Source organism: Electrona antarctica (genome assembly GCF_951216825.1).
Source record: "Electrona antarctica genome assembly, chromosome: 22".
NCBI lineage: Eukaryota > Metazoa > Chordata > Actinopteri > Myctophiformes > Myctophidae > Electrona > Electrona antarctica.
The window spans coordinates 15,159,843-15,179,977 of NC_136805.1; the positions used below are offsets into that span (position 1 = coordinate 15,159,843).

At 45.2% G+C, this 20,135-nt stretch overlaps 1 protein-coding gene across 3 annotated transcripts in view; it reads right to left on the reverse strand.

The window, feature by feature from the left end:
- The window catches only part of LOC306915669 (protein tweety homolog 2-like), a 115,760-nt gene that overhangs the window by 51,565 nt on the left and 44,060 nt on the right, over window positions 1-20,135 (reverse strand). For all 3 annotated transcript variants that reach the window (XM_079493167.1, XM_079493168.1, XM_079493169.1), the window contains one exon: window positions 5,295-5,406. In XM_079493167.1, the coding sequence (XP_079349293.1) occupies window positions 5,295-5,406 (112 nt within the window). The remainder of the gene's footprint in view (window positions 1-5,294; window positions 5,407-20,135) is intronic.

A 20,135-nucleotide genomic window follows, 5' to 3' on the forward strand; every position in this document is an offset into this window, starting at 1 on the left:
TTCAGAGCGAACATATTTAACTCAAATCTTTGCTTCTGGGGGGTCCCTGGAACAACATATTTTCAGATGCGGGTCGGCGTCCAAATACATCTAATTCTTGTGGGTCCTTGACATGAAATAGTTTGAGTCACCACTGACATAGAAACATAAATTTTTCATGATTTAGAAGATTTTTTTTTAGAATCGGCCTCAGTCCTAAATGGGCTAAACAGCTTCCCCCGTTTAGCAGTGTTGTTCGCGGCGTTCTGGCGTCTCTGTGTGTGTGAAACCATTGGCCCCCAGTTAGTTCGCACAGTGTGTGGACCTGTGCTGTCGGATTATCGTCTCTGTCGGCTGGAAACCTCATACGTCCAAAATAGTTACTTTTCAGGATTCAAATTCAAAAATAGAAAAAAGTATATACAAGCTCAAAACGCGGTTGTCGCATTTTGAGCTTGTAGATCTGCTACTTTAGATTTTATTTGTGCGACGGTGTAGTGATCAAGTAAAAAACAAAAACTTTATTTTTATTTCCTCTAGACTGTTTTCCGACTATCCTTGGGATTGTGGGTGGGGGGAGGGTGGGATAGGGGATTGAGTTTTATTTTTACATTTTATATGTCTATTTAATACTTGCCCCTGGGCTACCGTTACAAACACCTGAATAAAAAGATTTTGAAAAGAAAGAAAAAACACAAAAACTTTGAATTAGGAGACAAGAGGTTTCTGCCCTATACATCCGGAGCCTGGGAGAGAGCGTGCATCTGTGCGGGCGTAAATGCTAATTGCCATGGTGCATTTATATAGCGCCTTTTATAAGTGCTTTACATTCACTCATTCACATTATCACTTACCTATTCACACACACATTCATTCACACTCCACCGGCAGAGGAAACCATATGCAAGGCACCAACAGCCTCGTGGCGAGCAGCTGCTAGGGGTTGAGAGTCTTGCGAGACAGGGATTGATTCTCCAATCGGCCGCTCTACCTACTGAGCGAGCATGTGTATTTTGATTGAATGTTTTACTATAGGCCTGGGCCATGGCTCAGTGGTCCAGGCACCTTGGCTGGTAATCCAGTCTGGCAGTGTGCTGCGGGTTCGACTCCCGATCCCGACAGCCTTTACTGCATGTCTTCCCCCCCCATCTCTCTCCCCATTTCCTGTCAGCCTACTGTCTGTCCCTCCATAAAATAAAATAAAATAAAATAAAGGCGAAAGCCACAAAAAAAACATTTGAATGTTTTACTTTACAGTAGGGCAGTGGTTCCCAAACTTTTTCATGTCAGGACCCCCAAATTGACACTGATTAGCCCGCGGACCCCCATTAGAAAATATATGCCAGGGACCCCCCATGAGATTTTTACGGCTCTAGCAGTGATTCTCAAAGCGTTTAATTTCAAGGACCCCCCAGTTTGACATGCATTCGTCTACGGACCCCCATGCGTGCGTGCGTGCGTGCGTGCGTGCATGCGTGCGTGCGTGCGTGGTGATGCATGTTGTATTTTTGATACCTCACATCCCAGAGCACACATACGCGCACACGCGCACGTGCAGTGCACGCGCACCATAAGCATACGGCCCAGACCAGAACTAATCCATGTCTTCATCAGGAGCTGAGAAAAGGTCTGATAATGAGGGGTCTGAGTTCTCTCCCTTCCTTCCTCTCTTACACAGCCACAGTTTGCATGCTAATGCCTATATTTATCCTCCCTTGTACAGCGGTGTCGTGCGGCAGGAAATTAGCCAATCTACAAGCCCGCAAGGCGTTGCGTACGCGGCACGTTGCGGGCTTGTAGATCGCCCATTTGCGCCAGCGATCACTGTCGTATGATGAAGTATACATCCGGCTCAGTTCATTGGTCTCTGGACGCTCCCTGCAGCACACAGGGGGAAAAGGAGGCTTTATTATGTGTCGGGCCAAAAGCCAAATGGACCATTGTTGTGGACGAGAGTGAGAAGCACTTCAATGCAGGATCTCAATAAGAGGAACTGCCAATCAGGGGAGCCAGCATTTTGGCCCCTGTTCATCCCCATCAAAGCCTTTTGTCTCCTGGGCTCATGCCTGATTATGTGGGGTGGGTGGGTGCGGGGGGGGGGGGGGAGGGGGGGGGAGCTGTGTGCGCCACACTGGCCTCTTTGTCCCCGGCCCGCTCCAAGGAGGACTAGACTCCTTAGGAGTCTATAAGGTGCCAGAGTGCTGGACAAAGTACTCAACCCTCCAGCACTCGGTGAGTTGGGTCAAAGTATAGATCGGTGCTGTCGGGCAGAAACCACTTATCTCCATTTTTTAACTTTTTTGTTTTAATGTATTTTTCTTAAATTAACAACGCCCTATACTTTATCATACTACAGCATCACACAAAGGCATCAAAAGAAGCAGATCTGCAAGCTGGAAACACAGTGTGAAGTGACACGTTTTGAGCTTGTGGATCTGCTACTTTTGCTGTTTTTTTATTTGAATCATGAAAAAAGACATAATGAGGTCTGAACCCGACAGAGACAAGATACTCCTCGTCAAATATTATTCCATTACAAGTGAAAGTTGCTCTGTCAAATTTGTACTTGAGTTAAAGTAATTTATGACAATTATACAAAAAAAATATTTTGATTATCTCAAATAATTGCAATTATGTAATAATTGTGGCCTAGTTTCATGGGAGGATCTGTCCCGGCAGATCAGCTCATGCACTCTCAGACAGTGTGGTGTAAATAACACTAATTGATGTGCCATCATTATGTGCTGAAGAAAAAAATAAATAGGTTTGGAGCTTTAAATAAAAACAAATCCAGAGGACAGCCTGTCAAGTAGGCCTGTCACAATTACTGCAACATAATCAACTGATCACAATTTAAGATAGGGGTTTTCTCAGTGAAAGAACTCCTTAGCTCAGAGGGAGTTTCGACATACAATTGGTCCAACTGTCATTAGAACGACAACCTACCTCAAACCCTAACCTAACCATAACCGCAAGCACAGGAGCAGCGCATGTTCGACCGCATGTCCGACCGTTGTTTACGCATGTCGGACCTTTGATGTGTCGGATCTGCGTGTGCATCCCGGAGATGAAGCATTGGATTCATGTTGAAACTTGACATTTGGCTTGTCGTTCTACAAGCTTACAACGTGTCACACAATTGTGAACTGTTGAAAACGTGTAGATCCGCTATTTCCACATCTATTTATGTCATCAATACACGTCATTTCTTTCTATATTTAAGTAATCTGTCATATCCGCCCCATGCAACTGTGGTTACGGCACCTAAAAGCCGAACAGAAACGCATGTTTAACTATATAGTTCAATGTGCCCAAAACGCAATTATGATCGTGACAGGACCACCTGTTATTAGCCCATTCTGGGCGGGAACCCCTTTTGGTGTTAGCATTATGTTATGCTTTAGCTATTGAAAAATAGCAGATCTACAAGCTCATAGCGTGCCACCGAGTGGCGCGCTACGAGCTTGTAGGTCTGCTATTTTTGAAAAATCGAAGAACCACTGACATAGAAACATAGCTTTTTCAGAAAACTGTCAATGTAGAAGACATTTTTAGAATCTGATCTAAGGTCAAAATGGGTTATAGATGAGCTGCAGACGGAGCAGAGTGTAAATCACACCATTATGATGTGTCTTCATTATGTGGTGAGGCCTTAATGGGTTTGGGGGATTTAACTGAATAAATCCACTGGGCTACCATTAATGTCTGTCATACAAGGAGATAATCCCCATCAGCAGACTGCAAACATCTGGGATCTGATCTACATCGGCTGTCACTGGGATTCCATTAAGTTATTACCGTTAATACGTTCCAAACAAATGGGGTGCCCTTCACAACCACAAATGAAAATAAATAGCAGTGGTGGTGGCGGCATTTCTTTTGTTTTGTAGGCGTTTGACTCGGCTCTTGATATAATGACTAACAGTGTTTTTAAAAACGTATTTGGAGGATAAGTAAGTACCAGTAAGTAAGTAGGTTGGAGAGGCTTATTGTCAGTATCAGCCAATGCACTAGACCCCTATGAAATGGATTGTTGAGGTGGATCGCCACACCTACAGTACCATCAGCTCCCAGTACTTAAGTTACCGTACAACTTTTATGTTTTGATTTATTTAAATGTAAGTCTTCTCTTCTGCCTTGGCAGAAAACATTTTCAGATGGGCGTCTGCGGCCAAATGAATATCAATTTGGGGGTCCTTGACATGAAACCGCTTGAGAACTACTGCAATGAGGACTCAAGGGGATCAAAATGTATAACAGATGTCCGATCCCCATCCTGTATGTCCAGCTCTGACCCCAGATCAGGGCCCCATAGTGTAGGTATATTATACAGTATGTACATCTGAAACACAGTCTCACAGCCAGATCCACTGTCACTGTATGTGGTCCCATCCATCCTGTTGATGCATTGATGCAAGCCCACTGAAACACATCTCAACGTGTGTCCAAGACTCTGTGTGTGCGTGCATGTGCGTGCATGTGTGTGTGCGTGCGTGCGTGCGTGCGTGCGTGGAGGGCCGGTCCTGAGCAATCTGGCGCCCCAAGCAGGACACTGTGGAGGCACTGGGGGTCCATTGGGGAGGCACTGTGGGGACACTGGGGAGGCTCTGTGGAGGCACTGGCGGGACACTGGCACTGGGGAGGCACTGGGGAGGCACTGGGGGGGCACTGGGGAGGCACTGGGGGGGCACTGGGGGGACACTGGGCAGACAGAGTTGGGACAGAGTAAAAAGAAGAAAAAAAAAGTTGTTGTTGGCGCCCCTCCCCCATGGCGCTCGAAGCCACGGCTTCGTCGGCCTGTAGGAAGAACCGGGCCTGCGTGCGTGCGTGCGTGCGTGCGTGCGTGCGTGCGTGCATACAAAAAAAAAAGTATAGTAGAATTTGAGAAATAGATATTGTGAGGATACACTCTACAGCAGGGGTGGGCAACTTTGACGATGGAGAGGGCCACTATATTTCCTCACTCTCTCCAGAGGGCCACATTGCATATTACTGTTCTAGCAAAAATAGCCGATCTACAAGCTCAAAACGCGAATTTGAGAAATAAGATATTGTGAGGATACACTCTACAGCGTATAGGTCTTGCCCAGCGTGGGCCCTCACTGGTTCTCCTGTCACGCACGCAAAATAGTCAAAATACAAGCTCACAGGGCAGCTTGACACCGTTGCGCAATTAAACTCAACCTTTAGGGTAGAAAACTTTAGGTAGAAAAGGGCAAAAATGCCATTTGTAAAAATGTACATCCTAAAATGTTTTATGTCATCACAAGTATAGTAGTAGTAATATAAAGTAAGTGTGTGCATGCGATACCCACCAGACTGTCCACGCCTCCCAGGGTGTGATTAGCATTGTACAAGGAATAGGTCAGCTGGTACACCCCGTCGTTGGTCTCGCTGTTGCCGTAGAAACCGACCCCCACCGCCACGCTGTGAGGAGAGAGGAGAAGGTTAGGATGGATGACACACATTCATAATTGGCAAGTTTATGTGCTGAAGGTCTGATTTTGAGACCCGTTTTCACCATGCCATGAAGTGTGATTGATTGATTATACAATCAGTACAGTCAAAAAAGTTATGCTAAAAGGATAAAAATAAAAAAAAAGTTTATTGATAAATATGTGATAACTGATAATAAGTGACTAATTGTATTCATGAGATAATTGTTCATCACCACAAAGTCATGAAGCCTGATTTGACCATTTGCGACAAATACCTAAGTCGATGTCAACCAGCGGAGCACAGGATCAACTGATTAAGACGATTGACAACAACTGGACTTGAATATCAAGTACAGACCACTATACAACCTCAGGCTCTAGCACAGCTCAACATCACTTTCAACATGTTTAAGTTAAAAAGTGAACAAATTGAGTGTTTATTCCTTGCACTTTTGTGGTGCACTTTTGCCTTGCTACAGTTGGAATGGTATACGGTATCGTCCACGAAACTCCGAGTTCTGAACAGCATGCATAGAACCTTCTGTGAACTTAATGAATATTTAATGCCTTCCTTTTCACAGGAACATTTAGCCACCAACACACAACAAGCTCAGTCAGCCATTCCAACACAATGCTGACTGTGTAAAATATAAAACAAACAAACAAACAAACCAAAATGTATCAGGGCGATTTGTTGATGTTTGTCAAGTCTATCGAGTGCATCGCTAGCAGTGTTTCCAGATTTTGCAAGGTAAATAAGTATAAGTACTGTGTATAAAAAAGCTAACGCACACCAAAATCCTTGTAGCGGTGAAAACTGTAGAGGAAATCTTGAAAAAACAAGAGGGTGGCCACATACGCCAATAGCCAGAGTGCCAATATTTTATTAGGACAGCAGGTAAGACAAAAATGATTTTTTTATGTCCTAATAAAATATTGGCACTCTGGCTATTAGCGTGTGCGGCCACCCTCTTGTTTTTTCAAAATAAGTATAAGTAACCAGGTCTGTAAAAACAAGTCCAAAAGAAGCAACTAAGCAACTTTTTTTGGTATATAACCCTTCGCGTCTGCCTCCTATTAACTTCAATTCATCAAATATTGGATTGTTGGATCAGGAAAGTGAGACGAAACCAAAACAATCTCTAATTAGTAATTGATAGATTGACAAGTCAGTTCCCACAGACCCAAAGTCAGGCGAACAAAATGAGGTGGACAAACAGGGTCCGCTGTGGGGAGAAAGAAGGGGGCAAAAACATTTCTCGCAGACAAATGTGACCAGATTTGACTGAGAGACTGCCATCGCACAAATTCCAGCTTTTCACCAGAGGAGAAAACGTTTTTTCTTTTTTTTTCTTTTTTAAATGAGTTAATATCACAGGCAGACTCTTCACATACTAGAGCATGTCTGGAATAAGTGTCAGAGCTGAAATCGACATGTAAATATAAAATAAATGCTTAAACTAGGTGCTAGGTGTAATGTTAGAGACCACAGAAGTGAACCTTTCAAGTCTGTTTTCTGCAAGACATTACTCTATAAGCCGTATCTTCAAAACTGGTGGGTCAAACTCAACAACCAATATCTCTATTTGAAGCTATGACTCCCTGCTTTCATATGACAAAAATTCCAAAAAATCCAATGGCAGTCCCTCAGTCAAATTTAGTCACAAATAACAGATGAAGAAAACAAGATTCACTGAAGATTCAGAGAGCCTGGAAGGGGGGGGGGGGGGGGGGGGGGGGTACGGGGGGGCGCCGTTCCCACCAAAAAAAACAAGAAACAAAACAAAAACAGCATAACTAACTGTTTTGGTGACCAACCACACACCAACGAGAAGAGAGAAGACACAAATAAGACTTCAAAGAAATAATAGCAGTTTAATTTGAATAATTGGAAACATAAAGGAGCAAAGTCTGTCCCGATTAGTGAATAAAATGTGCAGCAGGAAATGCTGTTCTTTTGAACCACTCGAACCCCTATATTCTGAGGGTTGCGTGTTGTGAGCTTGTAGATCGGCTATTTCCGGTGAAGCGATTTAAGTGTAGACTAGGGAAGCAAGAGCAGACCAAGTATAGAGCCAGGCAGCTCAGGTCCATTTTACACAAACGTAGGGTTTGAATGGTTGATGGACGTATAGAGGCTTTGAATGGTTGATGGACGTGGCCTTTGTGCGTTTTGGCAGCGTGCGCGCTGAGAGAGCTGCAGCTGTACAGACAGGGGACACTGTGACTGCACTCTTATTGGCTCAGAGCACTACTTCCTTCCTGCGTCAACTCCACTAGCACCAACGGGAACACAAATCCTATAGGATAGATTGAACACAAGACATTACGCAACTATTCTCAAGGAAACCAAATGTCCTTATTTATAAGTAGATTTTCAGTCCTGTAATGCGTAGACTAGAGCAAAGGTCACCGAGCTATGGCAATTTCAAGTGTTCAAGTGTCAAGGCTATGGCAGACCCCCAAACCACTGGTTCTCAAACTTTTTTGTCTCAGGTGACCCCTGTAAATATCTTTTTCCTCTAAGTCACCCCTGAATTACACTGTTACCTTATAGAACTTTACATCCTAGAAAATGTTTAAGACACCCTTCGTCTTCTCATGGTCGAAGTCCAAAGCTGTTTTGTTTTTGTTCCCCTCAGCAATATTGTAAATACTTTAGTTTCTTGGTTGTTGTTGTTTTTTTGTCTTTGTCTTTTTCTTTTGTCTGCCCACTCTTTCTTCTTTTTCTCCTTCTGAAATGTACACTCTGAAGCGATATTGCCCTTTGCCCCTGTTAAGTGTTGACCTGATGCCATATGTAGTCCTGAAGAAAGCAAGGATGTTACAGAGACACTGGAGATGGAGTCACTTGGAGGGGGGAGGGAGGGAAGAGGGGTGGGAAAAAAAATCCTGGGAACTGCACTTGTGTCCTATGTATACATAGAAATGCTGTTATTGTACTGCTTTTTCCAAATAAAATAAATATTATAAAAAAAATAACCTTACATCCATGTTATATTACGGTACGTAGTACATACTGTATGTAAATCTTTCCCACTAAGATACTACAGTATGTGTCACGAGGAAAACGTGAGAGAATAGAGGGTATGCGTGTGACATCTTCATACCTGGAGGTTATGCAGGAACGCCTACTGAGTGGCAAAAACTACTTTCTGGCCTTGGCAGCCCATACATCCACACAGACATCCGATTGCATTAAACAACGTTAAACGACATTAAACTCACTTTTCCGAGCGCATACCCTCTATAGTAGTTTCCATTACGACAGATTGAAAACAAATTCACACTCGACATTTAACCACTTGGGGGGTTAAGTGCAATTGATGGGATATTGCCATTGATCAATTAAAAATAATTATTATCAAAGTAATCTGCGGCACCACTGGACTTGGGTCACAGCACACCCACTTTGAGAACCACTGCAACTATGGCCCCCGGTGTGGCTATTCTGACGGCAGTCCCCTGAACAGTGTTTGTGCCAACTGAGTCTGGTGCGGATCAGAGCAACGATGCGCCTCACGTCCGGATGTTAGGTTGTGACGTCGAACGGCACCGACCCACCGTCCACCGACCCTCTAGGCACTGTTAATGTCACAACAGCGACCGACCCACCGTCCACCGACCCTCTAGGCACTGTTAATGTCACAACAGCGACCGACCCACCGTCCACCGACCCTCTAGGCACTGTTAATGTCACAACAACGACCGCCCCACCGTCCACCGACCCTCTAGGCACTGTTAATATCACAACAACGACCGACCCACCGTCCACCGACCCTCTAGGCACTGTTAATATCACAACAACGACCGACCCACCGTCCACCGACCCTCTAGGCACTGTTAATGTCACAACAGCGACCGACCCACCGTCCACCGACCCTCTAGGCACTGTTAATGTCACAACAACGACCGCCCCACCGTCCACCGACCCTCTAGGCACTGTTAATATCACAACAACGACCGACCCACCGTCCACCGACCCTCTAGGCACTGTTAATATCACAACAACAACAGCCTACACAAAGGATGTTGATGCATGTGTGTGTGCACCGGTGGTCAGTTGATTTCGGGGACCCTGCATGTATTTTAACCATATTAAGTTCTATGAGTTCTATGAGGATCTGAGATTATTTACACATTCACAACCAAAACCCTGAAGTACTTTAGGACAAGGCGCTGAGCAAAGAACAGAAAACCCCCCAAAAAAGCACTTGCACACTGTTGGGCTCCATTTCAAACAATTCTTTATTGCGCCCACTGAGTGTGCAGTGCACTCAGTGGAGACACAAGGTTTCTCTGTGACTCTGTCATGTTCAGACTCCTACACAGAGACTTGATGTCCACAAAGTAATGCAGTATTATATTATAGGAGTGTCTGTGAAAGCCACTAAGGACTTGAACACAGCCGTCTGGTCTGCTTAGTGCTATCTGTTACAAGCCTGTGGCCCTGAAAACATCAATACTACATTATGCTGAGGTGACTTAATCCTCTTGCACTGATCCCTTAATCACTACATCCCATCCATACATCAAACCTCTAGACTAGAGGTCCTCAACCTGTTTCAACCCAGTACACACGCGCAAGCGCACACACACACACACAAGTACGTCACGCACGCACGCACGCACGCACGCACGCACGCACGCACGCACGCACGCACGCACGCACACACGCACACACGCACACACGCACACACGCACACACACACACACACACACACACACACAGAATTCCCCTTAACTCAATCACAATTTTGTTTTGTCTAACGACAGCTCATCATAGCATCTCATGCAAAATGAGAGATTTCATTTTGTTTTATGGAACACATGGAAAACATTGAGAACTAGAAAAGTGTGCTCCTCAGAGCGCAGGTCTCCGCCAGATCAAACGGGCCAGTTTAGAACGAATACCAGGCTTCCCTCCTCCGTGGAAAGGCTGGTGACGCGATCTTAGCTGCTCACAGATAAACTGACCGTTAACTGGCGGATGGACAGACTGACGGGCTGTGCGGACATCGGACAATAATGCTTTTGTTTTTGAGGAAACCCAAATCCCAAACCCAAAAACTCCACAGACATCTGGTGGAAGCTACAGGTTCCAAACAACCAACTTTCAGCATCTCATCCTCAAACCCAGGCCAAATGAGGGCCAGGGGTCGTCCCGTTAGCACCGACCGGAAGCAGATAATTGAAGCTAAAGGGCACTAGCTGCATGCTTAGCCGCCGGGCTCTCGGTCGATGAAGTCCTCCCCACCGTGTACCAGATAAATGCTACCTCCAGAGGAGAGAGAGACTTATAAATCTCTCACGGTGAAGCGGAATTAACTTCCCATAATATTAGCCTCCTGTTCCCTGAAGCCTGGCGGGCACTTCTCCGGTATATTCAGGCGGGGTGGCGGCGGCTACACGCTAAGCGGAACATGCTATACGAGCGAGGCTATTTTCATAATGAGAACAATGTGGGCAGAGACTCATTAAAAGTACACACCTGCAGGCAACACTACTACCAGTGATGCAGATTTTAAAGGTGTCCCACCGAGAGATGGGGGGGGGGGGTAGATGTAGAAAGAGAGAGAGAGAGAACGAGAGAGAGAGAGAGAGGCGGCAAAGAGTACATAAGAATAATAAGAGCAACAGGGGAACAGAGAGCAAGAGAGAGAGAGAGAAATGGACAGAAAGTGAGATAGGAACAGATATATGAGAACGAGGCTTCAAATTTATTCAGCGCTTGATGCCATTATTCACAGTGAGAAATCGTTGCTTTTTTTTTCTCACCACATAATGCATCTTCTGTGTGGATTTACTCATGGCAGGAAGGCGAATAGTGATAGGAAATATCTACAAGTTCACAATGTTCTGCGACAGGATACATTGTGAGCTTATCAGATCAGCTATATTTGACTATTTTCCAAAATGCGATTACCTTCACTTTGGCACTGTATATTTTCACAGCTTTAGTTACTTTGCAAATACTTTTTGTACTTTCGAATATACGTAGACATTTTGTATATTGGGGTATTGCTAAGTAAAACAACCAAGTAGGCTAGAGGCCTACTTCTTCCATCACAATTATACACTTTTCCACCAAAATAACTTTGGTTCTAGAACTGGTTCTGTTCTAGATTTTTGGAACCATGGTGCTTCCACAGAACCGGCCACGAACAGGCTTGCGTTTCCACCAGTTTTAAGCAGAACCATTTGGGGGGGAGGGGGGGGGTTGAATATTTGAATGGTTAGAAAGCCTGCCTCGATAGAGCAGGGGTTCTCAACCCGTGGGTCGCGACCCCTCGGGGGGTCGCCAAATTATTTTAGGGGGTCCCCAAATTATTTTCAAAAATAAAAAATAAAAAAAATGTTTTTAAATTTTATTTTCACGATTTTTCAAAAACAGCAGACCTACAAGCTTGTAGCGCGCCACTCGGTGGCGCGCTATGAGCTTGTAGATCTGCTATTTTTAAATAGCTAAATTATAACAATGCTTAAAACACCAAAAGGGGTTCCCGCCCAAAATGGTTTAAGGTTATTGTAGCAGTCAATTTATATTGGGGGTCGGGAGGGTGCGGGGCGGGGGTCCCGAGACGTTGCCAAAGCATTTTCGGGGGTCCCCGGCCAAAAACGTTGAGAACCCCTGCGATAGAGGGTATGCGCATGCATGTGAATGGGAAATCGAGTGGCAAAGACAAAGTGAGTTTAACGTTGTTTAATGCAATCAGATAGGACTTTTCTGTTTGGATGTACGGGTTGTCAAGGTCAAAAAGTATTTTTTTTTGCCACTCAGTAGGCATTCCCGCAAAACTTCCGGGTATGATGATGATGTCACACGCATACCCTCTATTACAGGCCTGGCCAGCAATGTGCCAGGCCTCTACAAGTCCACGGGGAAATTCAATTCAATGGTCAATGGCAGATACAGTTTCGCTATTATTTTAATTATTTCTCTGCTAAATACAAACATGTTCGTACCACCCAGCTATGGGACGTTATGCGCTAGGTACGGACATATTCGTACCCCCTACCCCCTTTTACATCATATATGAAGCGGCTAGGCAGAGAATCAACTTTTAACATTGGTTCGGTTGCTAAGCAACGCCTCCGTCACCCCCAGCTATGGGATCTTTCCACACGGCCCCATAGACTTCTGTTCAAAGTAGGATTTCAACGCCTTATAAACCTGGAAATACAAGCTCTATCCTTGATAATTACCATCCATCCAAAGTTCCGATGACATTTGTGATTTCGTCTCGCATCGCTCCCGACATGTAAAGGTTTCTGGCGAAAGGTAAACAGCGTAAGTTCAGGGCAAGAAAAGCTAAGGGTTTTTGGGTTCCAGTTCTGAAAACAATGTTTAGGATTAAACCAAACCAATTAATGTTTTGGTGGGAACACTCTAAACTGGTTCAAAGTTAGGAGGGGGAAAAAAGAACAGAACGTGTTCAACATGGGTGGAAAAGAGAGAGGCAGAAAGAGGACGAGGGGATACAAGAAAATACAAAACAGGAGAGTCTGTATATCTGCCCCAGATCTGTTAGTAATGTCTTCTTGATGAGGATGAATAGAATTCCCGTCTCGTGGGGACGTTTTTGACACCGACAAAACGGCGGCTGCATGTGAAAGCAACACACACACACACACACACACACACACACACACACACACACACACACACACACACACACACACACACACACACACACACACACACACACACACACACACACACACACACACACACACACACACACACACACACACACACACACACACACACGTTGTCTTTTCATCTCCGTCTGTTTGAACAGACTCTTCAGCCACACAGGATGTGAGGCAACGGAACACAGGAAGAACTAAACGGTGTCAGATGAAGAAACGCACAGCGTTTGCAGCCCATCTACTACAGTAACATCACTGGAGGCTTTGAAGCACAAGTATTTCACACACACAGTCTAACTAACAGATAGGAAGGACTGAGAGAGAGGGAGAGCGAGAGAGGTGGGAGAGAGAGAGGGAGAGAGAGAGAGAGAGAGGTGGGAGAGAGAGAGAGAGAGAGGTGGGTGAGCGAGAGAGGTGGGAGAGAGAGAGAGAGAGGTGGGAGAGAGATGGGGGGGTTACAGCGTGTGTTAGACAGGAGAGGGGGTGAGGTAAGGGGGTGGGAGAGCCAGAATGAGAGACAGATAATGAGAGAGAGCGAGGAAGAGGGAGAGTGTTGGGGGTGGGAAAGAGAGGGGGAGAAACATATGAGTGGTGATGAGCCAGTGTGTATTGGAGCGAGGAGGAGAGAGGAGGTGAGGCGAGTGGGTGAGAGGGAGAGAGAGACTGCTGTGACAGACAGATCATATATTATTTGAGGAGGGGAATATATCACAGATTTGACTTGGCATGCGCTGAGCACTCTGTCGCGTCGGCAAATCACGAGTCTGGAACAACAAAAGACAAGCGGGGGAATTTCAGCAGAGCCAAACTGACACAAGCGCTCAGCCTGCAGCATGGATCCCATGAATAGTCTGGGAAATATTGTGATATTTGATATCTTGACCCCAAAAGCAGCCACCGAGTATGCCTGACGTGAGAACACAGGAGACAGCTATATTAGTGTCGCTGTTGGGTGTAAACCATGTATGTCCAAGTCCTTTCCTTTCAGAAAATGGAGAAGAAAAAATAGCCTGTGTTCCGATCCAATGTGGTTCCGATCCACAAGCTCTTGTTAAAACATACTTAACACTATGTCATTGGTTCAATATTTATGAAACCCACGCAAACTTTACCACTTTCACTTTTTAAATGTGGTATTCAACAATAACAGAAATAACCAATTTACAATCTCAACACGTCAGACCAAACCACCTTATCCATATAACCCATCTCCATATTTTAACTTTAACTGTTTTTTTCTTAAATTAACTCGCTACTTGATCGTACTACAGCATCACACAAAAGCATCAAATGTAGTAGATCCACCATGTTTCAAGGCTGTTGTAGATAGATAGATAAAAGTAACATATGGACATATGGGGTTTCTACCCGACAGAGACAATATTCTAACCCAAACCCTGAGGTCTTTGCAAACCTCTATACCGGCAAACCTGGCTGTTGTGTCTCTAGCTGACGCAGCCATCAGCCTCCCTGAATGTTTCATGTGCTTTCTGCAGCCAGGAGCTTCAACAGTGACCTCAGCATCTCTCGAGGCTTGAGACTCCAATAGCAACAAAAGCCAGAAGTGTGGTATTTTGGAGATACACAAAACAGAGTCTACTGCGAACGGATGTTCCCATGTGGATCTCAGGCTTCATGTGACCCATGCAGTCTACATCAGTCATGTATGATGTACTGTATGTGTCCATATTTGGACACAAGCTTTCAGCCTGTTCAATTACAGTTATATATTATTTATATATATATTTCCAAATATACCGTGTCCTGACCACTGGCAACAAGCGCAAGAATGAAGAAATGATAAATGGTGCATTTATATAGTGTTTTTATCCACGGACAGACAGCGGAGGAAACCATGCAAGGCACCAACCTGCTCAAAGGGAGCAGTTAGGACACTTCAACACTATACGCAGGGGTCGACTGCAGATCAACTGGGGCCCTAAAGCTGATCCACAAGGTGTTGCATCACAACAAGATCACACAAGATTAAGCACAAATCGTGATTAGACTATCTCAAATAATTGTGATTAGGTAAAATTGTGACAGGACTAGTTGTCTGCTACTGCAGGTTTCGTGGTTCACAACAGATGTCTGTGTGACAGTGGCTGTGTCCAGGGGTTCACAACAGATGTCTGTGTGACAGTGGCTGTGTCCAGGGGTTCACAACAGATGTCTGTGTGACAGTGGCTGTGTCCAGGGGTTCACTACAGATGTCTGTGTGATGTGTGACAGTGGCTGTGTCCAGGGGTTCACTACAGATGTCTGTGTGATGTGTGACAGTGGCTGTGTCCAGGGGTTCACTACAGATGTCTGTGTGATGTGTGACAGTGGCTGTGTCCAGGGGTTTACTACAGATGTCTGTGTGATGTGTGCCAGTGGCTGTGTCCAGGGGTTCACTACAGATGTCTGTGTGATGTGTGACAGTGGCTGTGTCCAGGGGTTCACTACAGATGTCTGTGTGACAGTGGCTGTGTCCAGGGGTTCACTACAGATGTCTGTGTGACAGTGGCTGTGTCCAGGGGTTCACAACAGATGTCTGTGTGACAGTGGCTGTGTCCAGGGGTTTACTACAGATGTCTGTGTGATGTGTGACAGTGGCTGTGTCCAGGGGTTCACTACAGATGTCTGTGTGACAGTGCTGTGTCCAGGGGTTCACTACAGATGTCTGTGTGACAGTGGCTGTGTCCAGGGGTTCACAACAGATGTCTGTGTGACAGTGGCTGTGTCCAGGGGTTCACTACAGATGTCTGTGTGACAGTGGCTGTGTCCAGGGGTTCACTACAGATGTCTGTGTGACAGTGGCTGTGTCCAGGGGTTCACAACAGATGTCTGTGTGATGTGTGACAGTGGCTGTGTCCAGGGGTTCACTACAGATGTCTGTGTGACAGTGGCTGTGTCCAGGGGTTCACTACAGATGTCTGTGTGATGTGTGACAGTGGCTGTGTCCAGGGGTTCACTACAGATGTCTGTGTGATGTGTGACAGTGGCTGTGTCCAGGGGTTCACTACAGATGTGTGTGGCTGTGTGACAGTGGCTGTGTGTAGGGCCTACACTACAGATGTGTGTGGCTGTGTGACAGTGGCTGTGTGTAGGGCCTACACTACAGATGTCTGTGTGATGTGTGACAGTGGCTGTGTGCAGGGCCTACACTACAGATGTGTGCGGCTGTGTGTGCAGGGCCTACACTACAGATGTGTGCGGCTGTGTGTGCAGGGCCTACACTACAGATGTGTGCGGCTGTGTGTGCAGGGCCTACACTACAGATGTGTGTGGCTGTGTGTAGGGCCTACACTACAGATGTGTGCGGCTGTGTGTAGGGCCTACACTACAGATGTGTGCGGCTGTGTGTGTGCAGGGCCTACACTACAGATGTGTGCGGCTGTGTGTGTGCAGGGCCTACACTACAGATGTGTGCGGCTGTGTGTGTGCAGGGCCTACACTACAGATGTGTGTGGCTGTGTGTGTGCAGGGCCTACACTACAGATGTGTGTGGCTGTGTGTGTGCAGGGCCTACGTACTACAGATGTGTGTGGCTGTGTGTGTGCAGGGCCTACACTACAGATGTGTGTGGCTGTGTGTGTGCAGGGCCTACACTACAGATGTGTGCGGCTGTGTGTAGGGCCTACACTACAGATGTGTGCGGCTGTGCAGGTTCACTACCAAATGCCTGTGCCTTGTGGGTGTGTGCAGGGGTTAGATAGATGCTTTATTTGTCCTTTCGGAAGTTTGTCATCAGGATACAAAAAACACATACACAATACAAACAGATCACACAAGACATTGACAATAAAAATAAACAAATAACAAAAGGCTACCAGTCATATTTCCAAGAGGCATCACATTACATTTTATGCAGAGAACTGAGATGAGGCCTGTTTGTTCATAAGTCCTATACTTATGGGAACAAACGATCTTGAAGCCCTAGCCTGCAGTGAAGGTACTGTGTACCGTCGTCCTGATGGTAAAAGATGGTATTGGCTGCTGTGTAACGGTTGTGTTCTATCCCTAGTAATAGCTTTCCCCTTCCTGAGTACCCGGGTCTCATACATTGATGTCATACTCTCAAATCGTACCCGGGTCTCATACATTGATGTCATACTCTCAAATCGTACCCCAGCTAGTTTGCTGGACACATTGATGACTTTATGGAGTTTGTTCTTATTAACAGTTTGACAGCCGCTAATTGTTTAATCCAGTGTTCCACCGCTCGTAAAACGCTATTTGTTTAATGCGTTTAATTCGCCGTTTTAAAATAATTAAAAAGAAACAGCGGATTTATCCGGGACCTGATGACGAGGCCGTCACGTTATGAAGACGAAACCGGAAATAAAGTCATCATCTGGGCTGTTAGGGCTTCTGGGAAATTGAGCTCAATGTAAGTGGACGGGGGGTTTGTTTGGACTACAATGCCTCATGGAGGCGGATCCTGTAGCGCATTGTAATGGCCGCTGGTACTGATGATCAAAACATGCCGACGGACCATTTCGTCGTTGAAAGCTGCAAATACTTCAGCGTATGCTCTAAAGGTAATAAAACAATCTCGGCAGCGTAGAATATTTGATTAAATAGCGGGTAACGCGTTTTATGGAGTCAAACTGTTAACCAATGATAATGAGCCATACCAGGAAAGAAAACAAAAAGTCAATGCACTCTCCACGAAGGTTCGATGGAAAAGCCACGTTTTACTGTCTCAGTCTGTGCATAAAATGCAGGTTCACTACAGATGTCTGTCCGCATGCAGCATGAATGAACAGCTTGGACAGTTACAGTACGCTCCAGCTAATTGGACAGCTAATCTGCTAACGTATAGCAGGGCATGGGGATTCCAGCTAGCCTGACATCTGCTGTTAGCCTGGTCTGAGATCACTTAGAATGGATGTCACAAACTCAATTAGAGCGTAGCGGGGAGCCGAAATGTAAGACTTAGCGAGGGGGAAAGGGGGTGGGGGGTACGGAGCTGAAAAGACTGAGAAATGAAATTACTGAAACAACAAGGACAGAATAGAAGAGAGGTTTAACCACTTCAACCCTCTGGTCTTGGTGCAACTGTACTCGGGCCGCAGTTTTTTCTAAGTCTTCTCAGTGTGCGTGTGTGTGTGTGTGTGTGTGTGTGTGTGTGTGTGTGTGTGTGTGTGTGTGTATTGTGTGTGTTTATGAACAAATAGCTGATCTACTATACAAGCTCACAATTGTGAGTTTGTATAGATTTTGGCAAACGTTCCTCCCAGACACCAGTTACGCCTTGGACCCAAGCATGCTTACTGTATATGCTTGTTCTTATCTTGGATATGAACAAGCATAGAATTATATATTTGTATTAATTTTATTTAAACATAAAAAAAAATACAAATAAATAAAGGTAATTACATATTTACCAAAACTGCAAAAATATCAGATCTACAGGCTCGAACTGTACGTCGTCTATTTCCACCGTTCGTCATGCGACAAAGTAGGTTATAATTATCGCTGCGATAAATACCATGAGTGTCAGTTTGACGGTGAAACGGGACGTTTTTACTGCCTGGCTAGACAACTGTAAGAGGATTGTGTGTGTGTGTGTGTGTGTGTGTGTGTGTGTGTGTGTGTGTGTGTGTGTGTGTGTGTGTGTGTGTGTGTGTGTGTGTGTGTGTGTGTGTGTGTGTGTGTGTGTGTGCGCGTGTGTGTGCGTGCGTGCGTGCGTGCGTGCGTGCGCGTGTGTGTGTCTGTCCAGAGATACAGTAATCTGATTTGGAACACTCGCTGCCATATTTCTCGTGCACATTGCCAGTAGGAAACAGAAGCACAATTACAATTTATTTCTTCACATAAAGTTTTGAAATGTTGCTGATGTAGAAATCATTGACTGATGTTATAAAAAATAATTTACGTCAAGGACCCCCATAATGTATTTGGCCACCGACCCCCCATCTTAAACTATTTTAAAATGTTTGTGTGCCAGGCTCATTTTGGAAAAAGCAGATCTACAAGCTCAAAATGTGCCACATTGTGACATTATCTATGCATGTATACTAGGGTTAAAGTGGTTAAACAGATTTTGATGTCATATGAACTAATTTCCAGGGGGCCCTCAAGGACCTCTGGGGTCTCCCGGAACCCCACTTTGAGAACCACTGTACATCAGTGGTTCTCAACGAATGGTCCGGGGACCACCAGTGGTCCATGATGACGTTCCGGGTGGTCCACGGGCTAAATGATGGAGAGTTGGTAACCAAATGGATCCTCATAGATGTTTAACTCTTGAGAGTAAAATGAACCAAATGGACCCGTTGCGTCATTTTACGCTCTCAAGAGTTACATTATTAACCCATTTTGAATAAATATTTTCACGATTTTTCAAAAATAGCAGACCTACAAGCTCGTAGCGCGCCACTCGGTGGCGCGCTATGAGCTTGTAGATCTGCTATTTTTCAATAGCTAAATTATAACATAATGTTTAAAACACCAAAAGGGGTTCCCGCCCAAAATGGGTTAAACATCTGCATTGAAGTCAATTAGAGAATGTAGAAGAATTTTGATCAACGTTTGCCTGTTATCTCTCCTAATGGTACCAATATCAATACGGCATTGAATTGTGGACAAAATCTTATCCAACAATAAGAAAATATTCTATATAGTGTTGGATCCGAGAGGCTAAATCTCATCAAATGGTGGTCCATGGCTCAAATGCTGCATAAATAATGGACCTTGATATGAACAGGGTAGAAAACCCCAGCTGTACATTAAATGACTGACGTCACAGGCTGGTCACAAGAAGTCGCAGATCCACACTCGGAGGAGCCACGCCCGTTATATAATATGTGGAACCCGAGATTCCACATGATTACATTTTCATATCCTCTCCGAGTATCTGTTAGATGAAATGACACTCGGTGTCATCGCAGCTCATTTTCACTTTTGCAAAGCGCGCGTTCACATCCTCCCACTCCAGTCAGTCTCTCATCATAATTAAATTAAAGGATTCTCTCACAAGGAGCAGAGCTGTAGAATCAGAGACAGACGCACACAAAGAGAGTTGCTTTCACCCGAAGGAGGATTTTCCTTCTCCCACAAGCAGCCAGGCCTACA